Source organism: Glycine max, chromosome 15 (assembly GCF_000004515.6).
Source record: "Glycine max cultivar Williams 82 chromosome 15, Glycine_max_v4.0, whole genome shotgun sequence".
NCBI classification, from domain to species: Eukaryota; Viridiplantae; Streptophyta; class Magnoliopsida; order Fabales; family Fabaceae; genus Glycine; species Glycine max.
In genome coordinates this window covers 3105579-3129574 of record NC_038251.2, presented here as the reverse complement: position 1 = coordinate 3129574, position 23996 = coordinate 3105579, and the positions used below count along the sequence as shown (strand labels likewise).

The 23996-nt window shown below is 31.6% G+C and overlaps 4 protein-coding genes across 5 annotated transcripts; 2 read left to right on the top strand and 2 right to left on the bottom strand.

The window, feature by feature from the left end:
- Positions 1–454: 454 nt before the first annotated feature.
- LOC100782328 (ubiquitin-conjugating enzyme E2 7) lies at positions 455–5439 on the bottom strand. Of its 2 annotated transcripts, XR_418261.3 has the most exons (7): positions 5110–5410; positions 4901–5003; positions 4166–4263; positions 3990–4090; positions 2384–2461; positions 890–1093; positions 455–727 (listed from the first exon to the last, which is right to left on the bottom strand). XR_418261.3 is itself a non-coding variant. In XM_003547331.4 (6 exons), the coding sequence occupies exons 1-6, from the start codon at positions 5399–5401 to the stop codon at positions 1016–1018; spliced, it is 750 nt and encodes a 249-aa protein (XP_003547379.1). In that variant the 5' UTR covers positions 5402–5439; the 3' UTR covers positions 847–1015. The 2 variants fall into 2 exon arrangements, 1 of the variants encoding a protein (XP_003547379.1); XM_003547331.4 differs by lacking the exon at positions 455–727 and having other exon boundaries at positions 847–1093; positions 5110–5439.
- A 5137-nt stretch (positions 5440–10576) lies between these two features.
- On the top strand, positions 10577–11975 carry LOC100779632 (uncharacterized). Its single transcript, XM_003547327.3, has 2 exons — positions 10577–10929; positions 11486–11975. The coding sequence occupies exons 1-2, from the start codon at positions 10605–10607 to the stop codon at positions 11818–11820; spliced, it is 660 nt and encodes a 219-aa protein (XP_003547375.1). The 5' UTR covers positions 10577–10604; the 3' UTR covers positions 11821–11975.
- A 1378-nt stretch (positions 11976–13353) lies between these two features.
- On the bottom strand, positions 13354–19672 carry LOC100785698 (nucleolar complex protein 2 homolog). The gene is made up of 11 exons (XM_006597215.3): positions 19523–19672; positions 19284–19430; positions 18760–18831; positions 16805–17353; positions 16172–16474; positions 15223–15552; positions 14937–15143; positions 14728–14814; positions 14023–14117; positions 13795–13923; positions 13354–13654 (listed from the first exon to the last, which is right to left on the bottom strand). The coding sequence occupies exons 2-11, from the start codon at positions 19410–19412 to the stop codon at positions 13456–13458; spliced, it is 2100 nt and encodes a 699-aa protein (XP_006597278.1). The 5' UTR covers positions 19413–19430; positions 19523–19672; the 3' UTR covers positions 13354–13455.
- A 1830-nt stretch (positions 19673–21502) lies between these two features.
- On the top strand, positions 21503–23340 carry LOC102670362 (uncharacterized). The gene has a single exon (XM_006597214.4). It carries the CDS (start codon positions 22073–22075, stop codon positions 22973–22975), a length of 903 nt encoding a protein of 300 aa, XP_006597277.1. The 5' UTR covers positions 21503–22072; the 3' UTR covers positions 22976–23340.
- Positions 23341–23996: the final 656 nt, after the last annotated feature.

Below are 23996 nucleotides of genomic sequence, written 5' to 3'. Positions count from 1 at the left end.
TTTGTTAACGGGACAAGCAAGTTTCATGGTATTGGCATTTATACGCATGAGTATCAGTTAGCCGTTAACATTAAAATACTTTAAAAAAATTATATATTTTCTATTTGTACTTATATATTAGTCTTGTTTTATATTTTAGAGAGTAATTTTTGTTTGGAACTCACAAAATAAATTTGACATTTATTCATTTTTTAAGAACTATCCATGAATATTTTTAATTGTGTATAATATTTGAATATTTTTTGTTAAAAATATTAAAATTATTTTTAAAAAATAAAATAAATATTTAAAAAATATGTTTAAATGTCCACTTATACTCACAAATATACGTGGATATTAAGAAAATCAAGTATCCACTAATCGAGTATCCCTAAGGGTATTTGTCTGACGAGATAAGTACTGAGTGACTATTACTCGTAGTAGCCTTGTTGTCATCCCTAGAACAAGATGAGTATAGGACAAACAATATCATATATTATATATTACCTTATTTACATGATACATTATTTTAATATAGAGCTGGTCATACAGTTTAATTAGTGACTTAGTGTCCTAATCGACTTGATCATCGGTTCAGATTCTAAAAGTGTGATTCCAAGAGTGTAGGGAGGTGAAAGGAAAAAAAATGAAAAAACAGCCAAAGACCAGCCCCTATGGTCTCCCCTACCTTTTAAGTAACCAAAGTAATGCAGCGCTAGGCAAAACAGCCATGTACAGGTAAAGAAGCCTATAACACAGGGAAATGGCAAAATTCAGATTTCAACAACATCCACAATCACAATATTAAGGAAAAAAAAGGCAAAACTTGGCACCTAATATATATTTTTAACAATAAGGTCATGCAAATGAACAAACTAAAATTCCAATAAACTAGTCACCAAGCACTTACAATACAATTTGTTTTTCCAAGACAAATGGCAGTCTACTAGGATCAACAGTAACAGGTGAACCAATCCATACATTAAGTTGTATATCCTTCAGTTCACAAAAGGAAGATGAGAATCCAAGCTGTAAATCACAACATTTCTTGTGACTTCCGCACACATCGGCTAACCTTCTTCTTGAATTCATCTCTCCTATCCCTCCACTCCTTCTGCAACATAAGATCATGACACGTTCTAAGAAAAACTTTCAAAATAATATATTTAAACCGTCGTGATTGAAGCACTTCATACCCCAGACATGGCACTTTAATCAATAAAGATCTTAGGAACAGCAATGTGCTTTTCTAAAATGATCGCAAAATAAAAAATCACAGGGTCATAGTAAATTCTCTACTCAGTACTCAAACAAATTATTTATATATATATATATACATATATTACTACCCAACTCAGCATAACGCATGCCCACGTTGGTGAAAGAAACATCCAAGGTCAAGGCTTGGCAATCTCACCCCAACACACAAGGGTACTTTGACCTGCTCACCAAGGACAGGATAAGGCAGTGCGGCACAGGACAAAATAGAGCAACAGGTCAAGGCAAGTGCAGGCCTTGTGGCCTGTGGGTGTAGGATCAATCCCCCACCATGTACCCTTCGTATAAACAATTATCATGCCTAGTTATGCTTCTACTGAAGTTATTGTTAATTTATACTAAGCTGCATCTTTCTGCTAAACTTAGTTAATCTTTTACTAGTATGAGACTTATCTCAAACATATCTATTAAATTTTACGAATTGATGGATTAGTTATAAGATCGTTATTCATTATTTGGTATAATAAAATATTCTTACAGAAATTTATTCATAACGTGAGGTAGGGAGGGCGGGGCCATATGGTGCTTGTGGTACTAGTGTAGGTTTTTGAATGTTATCTTAAAGGATGGGGCAGGGTTGGGTTGAGCAAAACCCTACCCATTCTAGCCCAATTGCCAAGCCTGCAGAAATAATACTAAAATAAGCATTCTCGAGCTTTTCTTTGATTCCGTGCTTTTCATAACTCCGATCATAAAAGTTCTAGGTTTTGCTTAAATCAGAGCAATTAGAGTAATGCCTACTTCCCTCATAATTTTAATAGAATGCTATTAAAATTATTTTTCAACTGTATTTAATCACTTGTGAAATGCATCCATACTAAAAATATTATATTGTCTTACTTTGTCATCTAATTATTAATAAAAGAAGTATTATACAAGTTTATATTATTTGCAATTCCACATCTCACTCTTCACACCCACTAGCTATGTGCTTAAGTACCATGAACAATAAGTTAGAATTTCTCCACATAACAAATGCCTAATCTTAAGAAAATAACTACTGAAATAATTTTTAAAAAAATGACAGTTTACCTTTTCTTCTCTGGGATGCAAATAAGTAGCCATAAGATAGGACTGAGGGAAAGGTTGCAGAAATAAAATAGAATCACAAAATGGTCAAACTTACCGCAGCTTCAACATTTGCTGGAGATTCATCATTAGGACTAGAAAGCATCGATATGATACTTAATACTATACTCTCTACCTGCAAGACAGCATATATAATATTAATTCATAAGCAGGTTTTAAATAGCTTTACAACTAGTATGTCAAACCACAAGTGGTGGACAAGAAGTGGCAAAAACATCCAGAAAGATTATTTATGGCAAACTAACCTTGAAATTTTAAACAGTCCAAATTAGCTTTAAGGATAAATATTTGTTACCCTAAATTAGTTATTTCTATTTGATAAACGATATTGGAAAGCTCCTGCTTCAACCTTAGACTTTTTCCTTTATAGTTTTTTTTCCTTGATCCATCACAAACTCAAAAAGTAGAAAGAACTGAAACCACTACACCACTAACGAGCCTTTCAGACTTCTAACTTTATTCAGAGACTGAGAAGAGAGAGTTATAGCATTCAGAAAATTGAAGTTTTAATACCTACTAGTAGACTAATATTTCCCTTCTCATTGACAGTGCATGGTATGGAAAGCTCTATCCTACTATGACTATGTGAGCTATCGTTAATGCAATGCTGACAGTACAAGACAGCATCACAAGAGGATCTACTCTAGAATAGATTATTTGTATGAAGCAAACAGAGGAATCACCACAAGATGAAGCCTAGTATATAAATTTATGATACAGTTAGTTTCTGACACATATGGGCCTGTTTGGGTAAGCTTCTTTAAAAGCACTTCTAAAAGAAGAAAATAAGAAGAAAAAAGATGAGATGAACTTTTCCATAAGCAAAAATAAGCTCTCAATGAGTTAATTTTTAGAAGCTCACCAATATAGCTTCTCTAAAAGATGAGATAACATCTACAAATTAGCTAATGAAAAACTCATTTTAGCTAATGGAGAATCTCATTTCATTTTTTTCTTCTTCTAGAAGTGCTTCTAGAGAAGCTTACACCCAAACAGGCCCATTATATCTTACCAAATGCACACGAACAAATTATACTTTTGGAGCTTTGTTATCAAACAAGATCACACCTGCTAGAGCTACTAATGTTAAGCTGCACTAATCTCCAACACTAGGGACAGTAAATTGCACTTATCAATTGAATATCTAAAGTATTCTAGTATTTCTTAAGTATATCTTTCACTACTCAATAACATTGATGGAAATGCCTTCAGAGTTCAGATTAAGCATATTATGCATACAGACAAACTGCAGGAGGAAAAATGTACATACTAAAGCATGCTGAAGGGATACTAAACAATAATAACCTCACATTTCTAGCACTATGTCAATTTAGCCAGCTATATCAAAGTAGAGTCACCAATTGCAGGCCTGTTGGGATAAACTTCTCCATACTTATGAGAGAATATAATAGGAAGGAAAAATGAAATAAGTTTCTCCATAAACTAAAATTAGCATATGCATATTAGCTTCTCTAAAACATGATTTTACTTATCCATAAGCTAATTTTATCTTATAGAAAAGCTCATTTCATTTTTCATTCTTATGGAAAAGTTTATCCAAACACACACCCTAACAAAAGGCAGAGCTCTCATTGTTAAAATAAATAAATTAATTAAATTTATGGTTTTATGTTTATACATACTGTATGAACAGGCGTCCAGCGCTCACTTGCAAGCTCATAACCATTTGGGTCATCACCGGGTGGATGAAGAATTGATATGCAAACTCGCCCATCGGGGTACACTGCAAATGGAACAGCATCATTCATTATCATGTATCAATCAAAGCAAGATAAAAATAAAAATGAGCCAAACCAACCATTGGGATGCCATAACTCTGAGGTAAATTTCACTGATGGCGGACTATTTGGGTAGTTGGGTGGAAAGCTCATAATGGCATTGAAAAATCCCCCCTCACTACACGAAATTCAAAAAATTGACAAAATAAGAAAGCCGAGAGTGGTCAGTAAAACTAAAAACTCAAGTGCTATAAAAGATCATTAAAACAAAATAAAATAATATTGTAACTAGTAAAGCCAATCCCATAAAAGGAAAGGAAAGTTGTGACTTGGATCATTTTCTAAAACAAGAACAAAAGCAAAGCCTATATCTTAGGAAAATCAATCAAGTGCAACCAAATGAACCCCACCAAGAACAACCAAATCAGTAAAGTATCATCTCTTGCAGAAGCCGCAATAAAAAAAACATAAGCTTTATTCTTTTCATCAAGCATCCGTACAACACCTATAACTCGAGAATTAAACAAAGCAACCAGAAAGGCTCACAGAAAAAACCATCTTAATGGATTCCACACTATTAGGGCAGAAAAAGAAACAACCCCATCTGTTCAAAAAGAAAAAGAATCGTAAAACTCTGAAGAGCCCCCCAGTAAGCATAACTAAAAACGTGATTTTTAGGGGGAAGCCCAAAACCCCAGAACACGGAAGCAACGAAATCATCACTGCACAAGCACAGGGAATCTAAAATCCCAATAATCAATTCAAAATCGCATAAATTAGTGTGAAAAAAGAGGTTTTTAGTGAACACAGCTTACTAAAGAGTATCGGGAGGTCCAATTATAGTTACACTCCATTCAAAAATGTTGGTTTCGTCGACCAAACCGGCAGAAAAGCCATCGACGGGGTTTTTGCAAAGATCTGCATCAAAGGGAAGATCAATCAAAAGGGTGCGGAAAATCCACGCTAAGACGGAAAGAGAGAAAGGGAGTTGATCGGGTGAGGGAGGGCGCAGGGTAGGGGGCACCTTTGAGCTGCTTCTGAAGAAGGAGGCTCGCTTGTGACGCCATCAACGACAGAGAGAGTTGAAGGGCTCTGTTGTGTTCTGTTCTGAGATTGCGAAGAAGCAGAGATAGAAGAGAAGAGAAAAGCGAGAAAGCGAACAGAGTTGAATTGTATTTATAGTATGGTATGGTATATGTGAAAGGATTTTGTAACGTAGATATGATAATTGATAGAGAGACAAAAGAGGAAGAGAAAATGGTGCGTCCAGGTCCAGGGGATGTGTGCTCCAGCTTTGATTCTATACTACATCCCATTTTCGACTTTCCTTGATAAAATCATTTAATTCAAATATACTCATAATATAAAGAATCATACGTATATACTAGTAATATATTAATATACTTAACTAGCATTCGTTGTTACCAATTCCGTCTCTTTATAAATATCTTTCAATTCATTGTTAAATATTTTTAAAATAATTATTTTAAAAATCAATAACTTTATTATCATTAGTTAAGATTTATGTAAAACTTATTACTATGCGAGTGTATAATTTTTTTAATTATGTTTTATGGTAAATAATTTTTATCATGATACAAGATTATTTTATTTTTTTATATTTTTTGAAAAAATATTAAAATTTAATTTAAAAATAAATAGATAGATAGAAAGAAGTAGTTAAAAAATAAAATAAAGATAAAAAGAGAACAATTGAGATAATTGATAATTGAGACATTAATTTTTTAGCTAAATGTTAAATCAAATTAAATGTATAATTAAAATTAAGAAATATATTAGAAAAGAATATTTTTTAAAAGAATAAATCAAATTTTCGATACATATTATTTGAATAAGGCATGTGATTCAATAATAGTGAAAATAACTCTTAAAAACATTCTAATTTAACAATAATTCATAAAAAAACATTTTCATTCACAAATAATTCATAAAAATCCTACAATCTAAAGGTGAGAATTTAGATTTATAATTTAATGTAGACTGAAAATTATTCACTTTTTTAATAATTATTTTCAAATTTATATTTTTATAATTTAGAAATTGTTGATAATATAAAATTATCAACCAGTTATAAATTGTTATATAGGATAAGTTTATTAATTTATATAATAGTTACGTTAGAAATATATCAATAATATTTTTTAATTGGTCTGATAATTTCAAAAATACACTAAAAATGCAAGCTTAATTTACTTGTTAATTTTTTTTTTGTTTTTTTAGTTTATTCTAAATAGTTAATGTCATAATTGAATCCTGTGTTTTGTAAAAAGCATTTCAGCAATGTTTATATAAAGCCCGATTCTATTGTTGTTGCCTTCAAAAGTACCTATTAGATGTGGGACCATTCTGTTTTTCTTTGCTTCCAGGTACAACCAAAATAATAACCCTCTTCAATCTTCATCATGGAGTACATTATTCTGCAACAATAGACTATTACATTTAAGCTAGATGACATATTTCTTTCTTTATTTTCTTCCAGTTTATTCTTTTATATTTTAAAAATTTTAATTTATCATTTATTTTTTTATTTTAAATTATTTTTTCATCATATTTTTTTAGTCTGATTTAATTTTTTATCTTTTAAAAAGATTATTTTGATTATTTTTTTTTAATTTGGTTCTTCAATCTATATAAGATGTAAGATTAATTTCCATAATCATTTAAAAATAATTTTTTGTTTAGTTTTCTCCCATTTTCTTCCTTTTCATTTTTAATAAAAAAGTTAACTTTTAAATGATTAATGCCGTTAATCTTAAATGGATTGAAGAGTTAGACTAAACAAAAAAATAAGATAAATAACCAAAATAATTTTTTTAAAAAGATAAAAGACTAAATTGAATTAAAAAAAATCAAATTAAACTTTTTAAAATATAAAAAAGTAAACTAAAAAAAAAGATAAAAGTTCAGTTCATTTTGTCTAATATTTATGATATGTTTGGAGATGCAGAAAACAAATATAAAGGAAGAAAAATTATGAATAATGATTTTTTTTGTTTGATTGGAAAAAAGTACAAAAAGGAGAGAGAGAATAGTTTCTAAAAAAAGTTATATCTATGTTTAACAAAACTAATCAAAAAGTTAAATAAGAGCTTAAAAATAAGCTGAAAATTAAAAATTTAATCTATTGAACCATAAGCATTTAGTTGAAAATGTAAAATGACATAAATAAATAAATTTATATGATAATTGTATATAAAATTCAATTTTATTTTAAGGATAAAAACATGTTTTGATATATATGAATTTTTTTAATTAATTTTAAACTCTGTAATTATTTATTTATAGATAAATGATTTTCATCACATATTCAGTTTTAAAATACATTTAAATAGACATTCTATTTTTATGTAAATTAAGGCAATAATTAAAATAAATCACATAATATAAAATTATTTAAAAAGGATATAACATTAAAATAAAATAAATCTAACATTTATTATTGTCAAATTTCATGAAGTATAATGATGAAATAATAAATTAAATATTAAAAATACTATAATAATTAAAGTAAAATAGTGTAATATAAAAAGTGTGTAGGAGGAATGAGTGAAAAAAACAAATAAACAAATTCATGTTTTATTTAAAAAGGATAATAAAAAATTTCATAAATATTTTAAGGATAAAAATAGAAAAAGTATAAAAAAATCATTTCCTAGAAGTTACTGTTTAAAAAGTGTTAATTAATGTACTTTCTAATTTTTTTTATAAATAATGTTTGTTAATAGTTTTAAGTGTTTTTTAAATGCTTATTGAAGTAACGTTTTGTAAAACACTCGCTTCTAGTTTTTAATTTTTTATATTTATTTTCCTTTTGTCTTTGAACATTTATTAGATTCTTTTTTTGAATTTTTTTCTATTTAAGGTAAAATTTTGTGTTCATTTATGTAATTTTATATTTTTCAGTTACTTTAACACAAATAATTTTATCCAACCCTTATAATTCAATAAAATAGTTTTTTTAACTTTCAGCTAGTTTTCAACTACCATCTGATTTTTTAGCTTTCATCTAACTTTTTTGTGTTTAAAAAAAAACTAAATTTAGTGAATCATTAAACAATTTTTTCAGCAAATAAAAAAAGCTAAAAGCTAGTTTAAATGACTTGTTGAACATAATCTATATTTTTTTTCTTTTCCTTTTTTCGATTTTGGTTTTAACAATGAATAATTTTAAATTTTATTATTAATTTTGCACTTATTTTATATAGTAAGTAATGAATATTTTTTATATTTCAAATATATTACCTTTTTTTTAGACTAGGAATGAGGCCATATATTTTTCTTTCAGGGATGGGTACTAGAGTACCCACCCCACACATATATGCCATATATATTATATATTAATATAATCAAAATATGTTACTTAAATAAATAATTTAAATTATACATATACTTTATTATAAAAAAATATAATTTTCTAATTTAACATACCTTATATCAAATTTGCTTTACATTTTATTTAAGAATATTGAACTATTATTTACTTTTATGTATAAATTTATGAATTTATTGACAAGCTATTTTAAGATTGACATCCAATTGTTAATTGATATTTTGTGTTGTTTTGAAATTAGTAGGATAGATTTTTTTACCTATTTAATAACTTATTTTTGTAATATTTAATGATTATATTTGTAATGTCATTCATTTATGACTTAAGTTTGAACAAATCAATGTTATGTTTACTTGTTTTTTATACTACTTAAGTTCTAGTTATATAAAGAAATTAAAGATCACATTTTTTTATTCTAATTATAAGAATTATAATACTGCTTAATTGCTAAATTTATTTTTTATCCCTTATTTATGAGGCTGATTAATGATATGCATTTTTTCTCATGAAATTCTAGTGGGTACATTTATTGAGCTATTAACAAAACAATATATACTCATTGGTTAAAAATTAACTTAAGAAAATAACTATCTCTTAAATCATTAAATGTCATGGGAAATATTAGAATAAAATTAAAATTTATGTAAAATTAACTAGAGAAGTGCTAGTAACACACTCTCAATACACACTCTTTTTTATTAGTTAAAATGCATTGAAAACTATGAAATCAATATAGAGAGAATTTAAATACTATGTGAGACCCACTAAATTTTGTAATTCTCACTAAATTTCAACCAATGAGGGAGGTGTATTTAAAAGAGTGTGCTGGATCATGTAACATTTATTAATTAACTAATCTAATCACTTATATTGATCTTAATGAATTAGTAATTGTTTATTATAAATAGAACCAAATGTAGTATTAAGTCTGAATGGTTTTAATGTTATATTTAGATTACTTGAGAGTAAAATTTTAATTTATTTGTAGTATTTTTTTAATTAATATATTTTTATAGATTTGTTAATTTTATATAAAAGTAAAGTGTGAGCCATAGATATAAGTATGAATATATAAATATTCGATTGATACGAGAATGATAATTAAAGTTATTACCATGAGTATAAGAAGGATACTATAAGACCTTTCCTAGATCTTACTTATTATCATTTCTAATTGTATAATATTAGATTGGTGTAGCAATTATCAAGCTAATTCATATACTCCATCGATTTAAAAGTCTTAATGTAAGAGAAATTCTCTTGGAATAATTTTTTAATACACTCTCTTAATGTATGGAATCGGATACATGTATTTTTTTATAAAAAAAAAAACATGATCGAGTATTAAGTTACACTCATTATTCAACAAGTCTCTCTTGATTTTATAAATTTCCATAAATTATAACCATAGAATGTTCTATATATTAGACCCTTAAGTGCCACTCTACACAGACACGTTTAAAAAGAACCTCACCTCAACTGCTCAACTAGTATTTATTTTATATTTTTCTCTCCTCTTTTTCTATTTTTTTGTTATAAAGTACAAAAAATTACAGAAATATAATTTCTATTATACTACTAGCTAGCTAGTCCATGCATGCTACATTTTGAGTGTGTATATGATCCAACCACTACCACCCAACAAACCCTTGGCAGTTCAGAGCTAAACCTTTCAACTTCCTCACTTCAATTCCCAAAGCATATATACTGCATAGCTTAGCTAGCTAGCTAGTCCTCGATCTCACCTGCACTTTACGGCCCAACTAATATACTACCTTTCTCTGTCGTTCCCGAGGTCATCTAAGGCACCATGCATGGCTTAGGAAATAGAGAGAAAAATCAATTGCAATCTTAATCACTATGCACCAAATCCAACAGGAACACGATTGTTTTTTCGAATACCATCTCTCTTAGCCGCCACTCGCAATGTTTTCAGTGATGTTCTGCACCAAAAACAGCACAATACGCATCTCTCTTTATTCCCTCTCCCCACCCATTTTCTTTGACTTTATAAAATGAATGAATGCTAGCTAGCTAGCTGCAGAAGCTAGCCATGCAAATTAGAGTCATAATTAATACTACTAGCAATTGGTATATTTGTTGGAGTTATATATATTTGCTCCTGCTCAAAACCATTTTTCCTTGTGATTGTGAACAAGTACTAGCAGATGGAGAGTCACAGTACTGCAGAGGATGAGAGTGGATGGAAAGGATCAAGTGGTGCTCATTCATCAGTTTCACGATGGAGTCCTACAAAGGAGCAAATAGACATGTTGGAGAACTTTTACAAGCAGGGAATAAGGACTCCCAGCACTGAGCAAATACAACAGATTACCTCTAGGCTTAGGGCTTATGGTTACATCGAGGGAAAAAATGTCTTCTACTGGTTTCAAAATCACAAAGCGCGCCAAAGACAGAAGCTCAAGCAGAAGCAACAAAGCATTGCATACTGCAATTGCTTTCTTCATGCCTCCCACCCCATTTGCCAAAATGGTCGGTTCACTCATTCTTATCTCTTATTACGTTTTTATGTATTATTGTATGTACTGTTCTATTGCCTATTTGATATGCATGCATCTTCATTATGGTTGATGATCAAAAGGCTGTTCCATATGATTATTAGTGGGATCCAACAGCTACGGCTTATATAATATACATGTGTTTAATTAAACCAACTCAAAAAATTAAAATCACCTAAAATTAAGTGTACGTGCATGTCTCTTTTGTTTATTTACCTTTCACAATTATGGATACATATATAGAAATCAAGTATGCTTTCTTTTCAAAAAAAAAAAAAAAAACAGAAAAGAAATCAAATATGCTTTAATTCTTCTCAACGGTTGAAAATGATAAGAGTTAGAAGCTGGTAATGGATTAAAGCTATGTTATTTTATAGTGGTGGTCTAATTATTGGTTGAATAAACAAGGATCTAATTTCAGGGAGGGATACCCCTTTTACGCTTCTACTCCATCATCTAATATATTTTGTCTTAACAAATAAATTACTTCAACAGTCTGAAATCATAATTTTTTTTTTTGTTGTTTTCAGTTGTCTGCGCTCCATATTGTTTGCAAAAGAGTGGATTCAGCTTTTATCCTCACCAACCAAAGGTGCTTGCAAGTGTAGGTATTAGCTCAAGGATTGAGACTGGGTCCTTTGGCATGCTAAGAATATGTGATGGCATGCAGAGTGAACACCCGGATTATAACTATAGCACCAGTAACCGTGAAGCCTTAACTCTATTTCCTCTTCATCCAACCGGTATTTTGGAAGAAAAAACAACTCATCACTCTGTTGATGTCACCGACAAATCTTTTGTTTCTATTGCTGTTGACGAAAATGGTCATCTTGGAAATCAACCCTGCTTTAATTTTCAGTACTGAAGAACGAAGGTATCGAGATAGTGATTAAGTATCATCGACCAAAACTACTAACACTGTACTACTACTTTCTTTGAGTAGCTCGTTGTTCATCTTCGAAATGAGTTTTATCTAATTGGATATTGAGTTTAACGTAGTAATACCAGGCATGTTTTATGGTATAACGATTGTGTATTCACCAAAGAAATTAGAGTCCACACGTTTGAAAAAATCAATGTTCCGTTTATTCTACATGTAGCAAATTTTGCAATTGGAACCCCTACAGCTGTTCAGTTCACAATTGAACAGCATGACGTGCAGTTTTAAATCTAACGGTGTTTAATTTTCTTAAGGACAATTTCACGTTTCGATTTAATTTAAAATGTTCTTTTTGTAAGAATAGAGTTTGTGTGAAGTTGAAAGCGTAACGGGAGAAAATCTCAATCCTATATTGTTTGTTTGAAATTATAATGAAATTCATTAATTTCATTGCTTTTAATCACTAGGATCGGCCTAATGGTTTGAAGATTTAAGTTTGAACCTTACTAGACCGTTGTACATAAAAAAAATTACATTGCTTATAATAAAACTAATAAATTAGCATTTGTCGATAAAAAAAAACCTTTTAACAAGTTTTTCAATTATTTTTATTATTGTCTTTGTAGAATAGCTGAAATTTAAATAGTATTACATGTTAAGGGTGCATATCTTTGTAGAATAGCTGAAAATCACACTAGATTTTTTTTATACACACCTACATTTGTTTTATTTTTTTTTTCTCTCTTTTTTTCCATAATTTCCGTAGCATAAAGAACGAGCAGTAGGCTTAATATTTTTTTTAACAACACGTTCCATTATACAGCTTGCGTGACTTATTGTTACTTGTAGGCTTCAAGTTGGGTTGGGATTCCAGACCAGGATTCTCGCTGCTACGTTGGAGGTATTTGGTAGCTAACGTGTCCAGCATATATTGGTGGGTGAATGAGTTAAGATTGAAGAGCACAAGATCTCAATTGAAATCACGGCCAAATAGAGAAATAAAATAAATGTGGATATGTGAAAAAAAATAAATAGTATGATCATGTGTATAGTTAAAGTGGAATTATACTAATTAGTTGCTTACTGCACCAAATAGCATATGATTTACACTCGCATATTAATCAATATTTAAGTGTTTTATAATTTGTTATTATCTTCAGAAACTTGTATATATTTTCTTTAATTTTTGAATATAAGAAAAAAAAACTAACTTATATGCTTACTAAAGAAGTTAGTATCGTTTAATTATATTAATATCATTTAAAATATAAACTTTTTTCCTAATCTAAAATGACATTAAAAAATAAAACTTCAATTAAATGAGAATATTTTAGGAATGATTTTATTAAATAAGATAAAATTAGATTAGATTGTGTCTGATATTGAAGTTTTATTTTTCAACTTTTTTTTTTCAAATTATCCCAGATTTCACGATGGCCTTTTTTTTTTTTTTCCTTTCACCTACTTTTTCGTAATTTTCTATATAAAATCTATTTTTCTTTTTGCATCCAAACAAAATTAATTAAATTGAAACTATTGATAAAACTATCAAAACTTTTCTCTCACATTTTCCACGCAGAAGTATCAATCTTGAATAGAGGTCGCTGTCTAGACATGTCATTATTTCCTGTGTTTCTGCTTGCGTTTTTGTTTTGGAGGTGAATGATCTATGCCGTCATTTTTCCTAGCAGAAGGGCTGTGGCTTGAAGGCAAATCTTCGTCAGAACTAAGTACTAAGTCCTCCACAACATCGTCGTCAATGGCTTTCTCTTTCTGCTGCTTTTTCCTCTTTCTTTTTGTTTCTGTAGGTTGTTTTATCCTGAAAGCAAAGCACCCTCAGACAGAAGTACAACAAAAAAAACTTGTGCCAATGCCATTGAGTGGATAAGTGCATGAGTGTATGTGTATGTGCAACTGTGTTTGCTAGAGAAAGAGAAAAAAGGAAAAAGGGAATCATACTTAGAGTCATTTCCAGGTAACCACGATGAACTAAAGACCGCATCACCGTCCTCATTCTTTCTCGCATCCTCTTCATCACTTTCTGATATTTCATTCCCAAATTTAGAGGATTCGTCTCCCACAAGAACACTGCAAAATCTCAATGTATGTTAGAAACCTCCATCCTAGCTATGATTACCGGTTGGATATAGTAATGCCTGCGATTGAACTTGACTTCGAAGTTCATACCTGGATTCCATTAATGAATTATTTTTTTGCTCTGCTCTCTGGTGTAGTGTCACGACGTACTTTGACAGTGCACTAGAAGCTGGCTTTTTTTCATCCTAACATGATCAATTTACTCTTTTCAATCCTCAAATATAAATTGCTTTTAAATAAAGTACAATAATGCTGAGGTTTGAAATAGGAGGGAATATAAGCCAAGAACAATTGATATAAAAGAAATAAAGGAAAAGAAAATAACAAGTAAACTATGAAACATTAAACATCAATGAAATGATTTCATCCCATTCATATGCATGTGCACTGTCAGATAGTAGGCCACATTCAAAAGACTAAATAACATGGCATGTCACTTTACTAACATTATTTATTTATAAAAGCAGCAAACAAGAAGTTAACTAGCCCAAAGAAGACCAAGTTCTTATGCAGGTTAGGGCATATGAGAGAGAGAGAGAGCCCACATCCAACAAGAAAACTGTACTCATTATTTATTACTAGATTCATTATCTATTTCCTAAGTAACTTAATTATGTAAATTCATTATTGTACAATTCCAGTGCATCTTATTGTATAAATTCGATATAAATATGATATCAGAATTCTGTGCTATGCACTGACTCATTCATCCAAATTAGAGATATTCTTCAAGGATCTTTCTCTCTTCAGTCAAAACTCACATTCCACAGAAGTGAAGAGAGAAACAGTTCAAACCTCGAGGAAAGATGCTGCTGCAGGGTCATTAGGTAAAAAGGAAATTGACAGGCGCTTTCCATTCAGGTAGTCAGAACTAGCCTCAATCTGAATGTGGAAAAATGAAAAATTAGAAATGAATGCCATGAGTACTGCTGAATGCCAATGATAAAACATACAAGTAAATCCAAGTATCACCATTGCATTTTTTACCATTGTAATAGAAATACCTGGCATATAAGCTGCCTCATTTCTTTTCGAAACCTCTCAACTCTGGTCGATTTGCAAAAGCTACGCAACCTCACAAGTGGAATAAAAGACAACTCCAAGAATGCAACAGAATAACTCCACTGTGCCAAGTGTTCAGCAAGCTCTTCAACCACAGAAATAACACATGCCTCTTGAAATGCTCGTGTCTTTAGGGTCAATTTGCTAACCTAATATATGGAAAAATTTCTCTAAAGGTTAGGTGGAGCTCAAAAAGTACACATTGAAATCGATTCATGTTACAAATACCTTCAGTATACTGCGTAAATCAACAGCTTTGCCAACACCTCCCGTTGGGGGTCTATTCAATTCTTTCATCTCCAGCATGTCCAAAAGGAGCATAGACACTGGTATAAAAGAATGTGTAGAAGCTGCAATCTGGTTCAGCATTCTTACACATCTCAACCTAAGGGGAAAATATCTGGCTGTGGGAACCAGACGAGCTGCCCCAGAAATTATTTGGGTCAATGGATATGCAAGTTGCTTAAAGTCTGACTCTGAACTGTAGGCACAGATAGCACCGGTCCAAAGTTCAAGGCAGTTTATGAATTTCCACTCATAAACCTTGCGAAAAGATTCCTAAAGAATACATTCAGGGAAAGAGCACTATAAGGACCATAAATTAAGAAGAGCCAGAAAAGCACAAACAAATTGTATCAATTTGTGAAAAAATCCAATCAAACAATAGTATTAAAAAAAGTCTAATGAGTTAAGGTTGTGCTACCACTAGATTCAAAACTGATTAATTGGGGGGGGGGGATTGTTTCTAGGTATTGATTGTTTCTATCACAGTTGAGGGGTGGTTGAAACTTGAAAGAAAGGAGCACAATTGTATTACTCTTCCCTCTAGTCTAATACAGGTGTGAGCTAGAGGAGATTTGAACCTACAGCCTTTCTATATTTTCATCAACAACAATGTACCCTTATTCTTGACTCTATTTTTTCAACAATAATCAAGAGTGCCTAGTAGCTCTAACAGACAAAAATAACAGAACTTTGAAGGTTTTACATGCAAGGTTAAAGAACCAGTTTAACAGACAAATAAGCAAATAACAGAAAATCATGTCAAACTTGTAAGAACTAAGTGGCTGTTTTTGAAGTCCAAATATAACCAGTTTGTTAGGATAACTATAAATTCAAGCCACTTCTTACAGTGCCTAATAAGAAAATAACATGTACTGGACAAATAAAACAGCACCTTAGTCTTTGTATTAAGTGCCTCCCTTAAAATTGTAGCCAGTTGCCGGATGTAAGTGAAGGCATGTTGATATGCAGTTGGAAGATCCACGCCAAGAAGTTCAATGACACAATTGCCAAGAAAATGGATATGTTTAAGTTTCACAGCATTTACAAAGTGGCAATTCAAAACATAGGCTTTATATATTCCTTTGAAGCATTCATCTATGCAGCCAGACCCAATACGGATACATAAGTCTCTCATAAATAGAAACGAAACAACCGGAAGGGCACCTCCACCAGTACCCCAGAAATGAAGGACCACCTGATAAAATCAATGCACAAGACAAGTTACATGCCGCAGAATGTAAATCAACATTTGAAGGGAGGCCAAGGAAAGTAGTTGGGGGTGGGTGGGGTGGGGGGAGAGATCTCCCTTCCTATAAATCATACAAGATTGAGAAAGGTTTTAGTTGATTGACATCTATCTAATCAAGCTATAATAGAATTACAGTACAGGACTAAAGGGACCACAATCAATATGCATCATAAGACATGCAATACAGATTACAGACTTAAAAGGACTAGAGTTCATTGCTGTAATAAAAGAATATTGTTGAGAACATCAATTCGAAGAACAATGGGTTACTCATACCTTAATGTATTTTCTAAGGAGTGAAGGAAAAGCAGCCAAAAACAACAAAGAATATTTCAGCCGACGTAAAGTATACGATATCATTTCTGTGTCAGTCATTTGGTTCAAAACATGGAGAGCGTTTCCAAGGTAAGACTTTACTAAATGGCCATAACTCTTCCAATGCTTCGTGGCCATCAAATCTGTTATGGTCTCTTTCTTTCCACCAGAAGCAGGAAGCTTCAACAAATTTCTTAGTATTCCATCCATTTCAGTAAGTACAGTCAACATTATTTTGTTGAATACAGTGCTAGACATTATTACACTAAGCTTTGCCATAGATTCATTCCCCCCATCATCACCATAGTGACATGCTGTCCTGAAAGCCCTCATCAGTGAACGAACCGCACTCAAGCTCCCACTTTCTTGAATTGATTTGCCCCACAAATCAACCATAGAAGTAGTTATAACTTCCTTAGAGGATTTTTGTTCCTTCTCTTCAATCTCATCCTCACTAACCTCCTCATCTAGCTGTAGATTTCCATCTTCTGTGTTAGTACCCACATCTTCCTGTAGAAAAGAAGAAAAACAGTTATTTAATACTAAGGAAGCATCAGGCTGAGCTATTTAGTAATATGTATAAATAAGAAAACCACACAACCAAAACCAATATTTTTAAGATATCCAAATAAGGATTTACTAAAAGAACAGTCTTCAGAGAAATTCATTCCTGTTGAAAAACATTAAAAGGGTATGGTTATAAAATCTTAGTAGACAGAGCTAAAAGGTGAATGTTTGTTAACAATGATATTTGAAATTCAAGGGGAAAAAAGGAGAAAAACGATTACAAGAATTCGAAGCTTTTTAAGAAAAAAATTATAAACAAATCAAATGCATCATTACTATAGAAAAAAAGGGGAGAAAGCATATGATAGTGGAGGATGGATATTCCTTTATGGCAGAAAAATAATAATAAAGCAAGTCAAAGAAGCTAGAAAATGGAACAAAACAGGCCAATCTCTTCGCATATCATAATAGAGATCCCATTGAAATATAAAGAGTGATGCATCAAATAGAAGTCATGTTTCTCATGAACATAAAATCCTAAAATATAACAGGGCAAAGGCATAACCTTGAAAATATGGGCATTCATTTGCAACTAATTCACCAGAAAACACAAGAAGCATCATAAACAATTACCTATATGCGTTAAAGGATAAATCATATGATTCAAGTAAAACTAGAAGGGATTATAACATTGAGTGAAAAATCCTCTAAACATCATCACCTAACTAAGTGTGCTTTCAAAATCTAATAGGAGAACCATCGCCAGAACCTAAAAAATCTATTAGTCTAAAAGAAGCAAATCCAGAAAAAATATCATCCAAACTCTCCTATCTTTATTGAAGGAAAGATCATAAGATTCTAGTAAAATTAGACAAAACTAAATCATTAGTGACAAATCTAATAAATATGAAAACCCTACCATACCAGTGACTTCCCAAAATGTAATAGGAGAACAATCACCAGAACCTAGAGGATCTATTGGTCTATATGAAACAGATCCCTGAGTGGGAGGATTTCAAATTTGCAATGATTGGTGCGTTTGTGTCCCACTATGAGCTAAACCATATTAAATTTATATTTCCTTGTGCTGTGACACAAAAATGTCTCTAATAATTTTTGGAAAGAAAAAAAAAAAGAGAAATAAGAACAAGATCCAGAGGATACGATATCTCCTAAAAGAAAACAAAAAATAGAATAATAAAAAATATAAGACTGTAAGAAATAGAAACCAAGGCATTCTAATTAAACAAGCAGAGGTTGCCAAATTCTAGGAAGGCATTGGTAGATATTACATATTACATGAAATATCAAAACCAATCAATACTATTCCAGGGACCCTATATGCTTTGTAGTTTATTCATGGCGTAGTAAAAGGATGGAAAAAAAGAGTCGAAGTGTAGCATACTCACATCTACATCATCATCACTGAATTGAAGCAACTCATTGTCATGCTCTTTCAAGAACTCATAAAATTCTGGGTCCTGAAAGGGAAAAGATGTTAAAAACATCACCAATAGTGTGTAACCAAATAAGTATAGAAAAAAGATAATCTCCTATCAAGCACCATCTGGTTCCAATTTCAAAAAATGCAAACATTTGCACTAGTGAATTACTTTATCAAAACCTAAATTGAAGCCTTTCCTTGTCCTTGTCTTCCCTGCCATTCCACCCCATCCAAATACAGTCCCAGTGACTGCCAATGTGTCTAATTTTTCTATTAAAACTTGAAGCACTTACATGCTTTCTCGAGACAATAAATTCAAAACTACAGAACTTATTCAGTTAAACTATAGAGAACATTTCAAATAAGAACAAGAAACATGATGGACCTTGATCCTAATTAAAAGAGCCAAATGAAAAATAGATAAAGTAAAACTATATATATTACATAATGCTAAAATGTCCTAAGAAACAGCAACGCGATAAGCCTAACCTTCTCCTGAAGTTTCTGCAATTGCTCCATATGCTCTCGTGCTCCACTCGCAGTTCCAGACATGGATTTTTTTCTGCTCCTTCGTCTTACACTATTCTCTCCATCCAAAGTCCTCTCCGATACGTCCATGTTGGTTGAATAAAAAACCTGTTTACACATTGAAGGGCCAAAGATTAAAAGATTAAGAAATAAGACGAAAGTTGAGAAAGTGATAACAAGAAAGGAAGTGAACTAAAAACCTATTCGTGATGCTATGTGTAGTTGCAGCTTCGCGGCGGCGGGACAGAGTATAGAGAAGACAAGTAAAAGGAGGTGATTTTATTTTATGCCCTTCATTTTAACGACTAATATTATAATAAGTTGATATTTAACTTATTATATGATATCAATCCTTCCTGCTAAAATAGGAATAATCTGTCAAAAAATATTAGGGGTAAAAAATTAATTAAAAATGGCATGCCCGTGATTTAGTCAAGTTAAAAAGGCCTGAATTCAATTTATATTAAAAATTTAAAGCCCAAACCCAAATGGAAAGGATTTGGATCGAGCTATTGCGAACTTGAAGACAGTCATAAGCTATAATGGGTTTAGTAAAAAAAATTAATTTAAGTTTCTAAAATGAGATTCAAGCCTAATGAAAAATCATGTTTTAAGAACTTTTTACAAGTTAAAAAGGCACGTATTTAATTCATAGCTTGACCATTATATTTCATCAAACAATTTCAAGTTGGGTTAATTATAATCTCAATATGGGTTGTAAGTTATAATGGGTTGGATTAAGAAATCTATATTCAATTTAGGCTTCTAAAATAAACCATAAGTTTGATGAAATTTTGGTTTGTATTAACTTTTTTGGACTATGCCCAAATCAGATCATGATTAAATATAGCTAATGAGGCCTGGATTTAATTTATACTCAAATTTTAAAATTAAAATCATTCATCAAGTGAATTTGAGTCAAGTTGATCACAAACTCTATGTAGATTAAGTTTCTAAAATGAGGCCTACAATTAGTTGAGCAAAAAGCTAATATTCAATTCAAGTTTCTAAAATTACGTTTAAGCTTTGTGAAGCCCGAGTTTCGCACTTTTTTTTTTTTTGCAAGTTAAGTCAATTATTTTTTTCGTTATGCATATAGAACAAAGACTTAGGCTTCTCATGTATGTTATTCATACGAGTGAATTACACAAATCTTTTTCAAGGTTTAAAGAAATTATATATACATTTTTTTACACAAACTTTCTTTGAGATTTAAGAAAATTATACATATTTTTCTTTTGTTTTTAAAATATATCTAGATTTAGATTTAATTTTATTATGGTTGATATAGAGTTGACTTAGGTAATTTTGTATGTTGAATCATTAATAACTTAGTTGGAATAATTTCATTTGATTTTTAAAACATATAATTGTTGATTTGGCCTGTGAGATTTCTGGAATGAAGTTGGTACAATGATTTTGTTGCTCAGGTAGTGTTTATTTGACTTATAGATTTAGTGGTACAACATTTTGATTAAGTTTTCTATCACCTTTTTTTTTTTTATCAGAAGTGTCTCATACGTGAAGGAGGACAAACATTTTCGGAAAAAAAAAAACATAAGTGTAAGTTGAGCGAAAAAAAAATATCATTTCAAACACACATAACTCGTTGCTATTAAATATTTAAACGATATTTAGGAAATTTATGTAGATTTAAAAAATTGAGAGAAAACATTTACAATTTTTTTAAATACGAGGGTGATGGGTTGTGTAAATTTTAGAAAAGAAAAAAAAACATATTTAATTTCCTTAAACCTAATAAATGTTTGTGTAAATTTTTTTTAGAATGGCTTAAAGGTGTTAAGTTTTCCTATCAGATAATAATGGACAATGGACCTTTTATTAAAGCATTTTTTCATTAAACTAAAATATTCTTACAAAATCTTTTTACTCCACTACATTGTACTGGTTCTATTATTGTATATACTTGACGGAATATTTGAATATATAGTTTTGAAATTTCATTTTACCAGGTGATGCTCATGGCAATAAATTCCACATTTCCTCTGGTCCATCATATTCAGTATTTGTGCATTAAAAGTAAATATTCTTTTGACCTTGTGGCTTGTGCCAACTAAACTGTCTTTCTTACTAATGTTAGGTTTGATTTTTTTGGTTACCTTGCTTGCTCAGTCACACGCAAAAACAAAACAAAGAGCCCATGTGATATCTATCCAATCCCTTTTAAACTCTTACCCCTCCCTTTCGGCCAAAATTTAATTTCATTTCATTTCGGTTCCGTAGAAGACGTGGTTGGTGCTTACGCTTACTTACAACTTACAATCTTAGCTTTTGGCTGCGCATAAGTTTTAACGTTCCTTCCTTGGATCCTTGCCTCTTCACTCCGCGTCCTCTATCATAAACTTGGGAGGTAAGATAGTGTATCTATGACTTAAGATTAAGACTTTACCCCTTCCAAGAAGAATTTTCCATTAGCCTAGAGCGTGTCTTTCGGGGCCTAAAATATACTAGTGGAGTATTATCTTTATCACAACGTCACCTTCATAAATGGAAGGACACGCCTTTCCCAGAACCTGCATGGTCCATCTTCTTGTTCCATAGTTTCTTAGCTAACAAAAATTTACACAAACTAGTGTCCCTCCGACAGCACTTTCTTCCTTAATAACTCCAAAAACTTTGGTACCTTTCAATCAACCACCGAAAAGTTAGGGACTTTAATTTTTTTAATTTTTTTTTTTATATGAAGATGTGTGATTGATCGATTCCCTAGTGAAGGGGTAAGGGGGGTCATGTCTTTCGGTGGGTTAAGTATTGCTTTGAGTCTTGTCTTTGGGTGTCTTCTGCTGGCTCTGTGTGCTCAGCTTTACTATTTCTTATGGTGGAAGAAGAGAAGGACACAGATGGATATTGAGATGGATGCAAAGGGTGCGTTTTATTGGGGGTGCTGGAAGACCCCTTGTGCCATGCATGTTGCAAACAACACTGGAAGAGGGGGTGTGAATAGGGACATAGAAAGAACAACAACAAGTCGTGAGCCAGAGATGGAGTTGGATTTGCTGCACAAGCCCTTTGGAGAAGAGGGTACTGTTGAGTCAGAGTTGATGAGGCTGCACAATCTGGCTGGCCCACCAAGGTTTCTCTTCCCCATCAAAGAGGAAACTAAAGAAGATTTGGAGTCTGAAGATAGGAGCAGAAAGGGGTCAAGAACAAGGAGTTTGAGTGATCTCATGTTGACAATTGACACCCCCTTTCTTACCCCTGTGGCTTCCTCGCCTTTGAAGTGTTGTTCTTTGCCTTTGGACCCTCTTCATTCTTATAAGCATCAAGGATTCAACCCTCTCTTTGAATCCTCCGTGGAATTAGAGTACAACAGGTTTAGATCTTCGCCACCTCCGAAATTCAAGTTCATGAGGGACGCGGAAGAGAAGTTGCATAGGAAATTGATGGAAGAGGCGAGGAGAAAGGCTGTGGATAATAATAATGTCCAAGAATGTGGGGTTAAAGATTGTTCTAATGAAACATTGGCCACAGATTTTAGAGATGGGTCCTTTCTTAAGTTCATTCAAACAACAGAACACAAACAGCCTCAACAATATCTACCACAGTTTCCTTCAGGTTCATCTCAGATTCTCCCATTGGCATCTTCTCCTACAACTTTGAGACCACTTGAAAAGGCATCCATTGTGCATTAGTTTTTAGTTCCATACAACTAGGCTTCTGTTTTTTTTTTTTTCATATTATGTTAATCAGATTAATTTTTCTAAATGACTCTGCTAATTCTTAATGTTTTACAAAGCATTTGGTAATTGTTGGCCCCCCCCTTTTTTTTATTGGAGCTCTTGTGTGGTTTGAAATGATTGCTATGGTCAATATGCTGCAAATTTGCGCATGGTGTGCCAACAAATAGAATGCATACTGACATGCGCTTCAAGATGCTGGTTAGTGAGCAAAGGACTAAGTGGGGCAACGTGTTTTTGTCCATTATTCCCCATGTTTGCTCTGGGTTTAACCTGTGTGTTAATCAATCATGTGAATGATGCTTGTTTGCTACTACCAATTTCTTAATTTTTTGTCTCAATGATTCTTTGTTTTCTTTTTAGAAATTTCCATAATCTTTTCTCGCTTTGGTATCATTTGTTTATTTATACTCAGGCCGGTCATATGCGCCTAGCTGTGTCGTTTGTTTTATATGTGTCAGTTGCTTAATTCAATCAAAATTAGCTACCAATTGGATTATTTGTCTCCCAAATTTTAAAGGTTAAGGAATAAACATGAGAAAGTTCCAAGGTAGATTTCACATGTAGAGTTGAAAAACAATAAAGTTAACTGAGTCTGAAAAGTCAATGCTTAATGCTAACGCAGTTAGCAAAAGTGGTGTACAGATAATGAATTTGGAATCGCTTGCAGAGGTTATTGAACATTGTAGGAAGGCTTGAAGTTAAGAATTTTACCTTTTTCTATCCTAATCACCCAAAAAATAAAATAATCTTTTGCTCTAAAAAGTTATACTCTTTTGTTTATTTATTCCCTATCCCCTATAGAATAAGGGTAAGGAAAATGCTAGTATACACTTCCCTTTAACATACTTTTTATTACGTGACAAATAAATAGGATCTTGTTAACGCGAGTGCAATTTCAATTTATTCAATTATCACCATTAAAATCTATTATGAATAAAATTTTAATTCTAATGCACTGTCAAAATAATTTTTT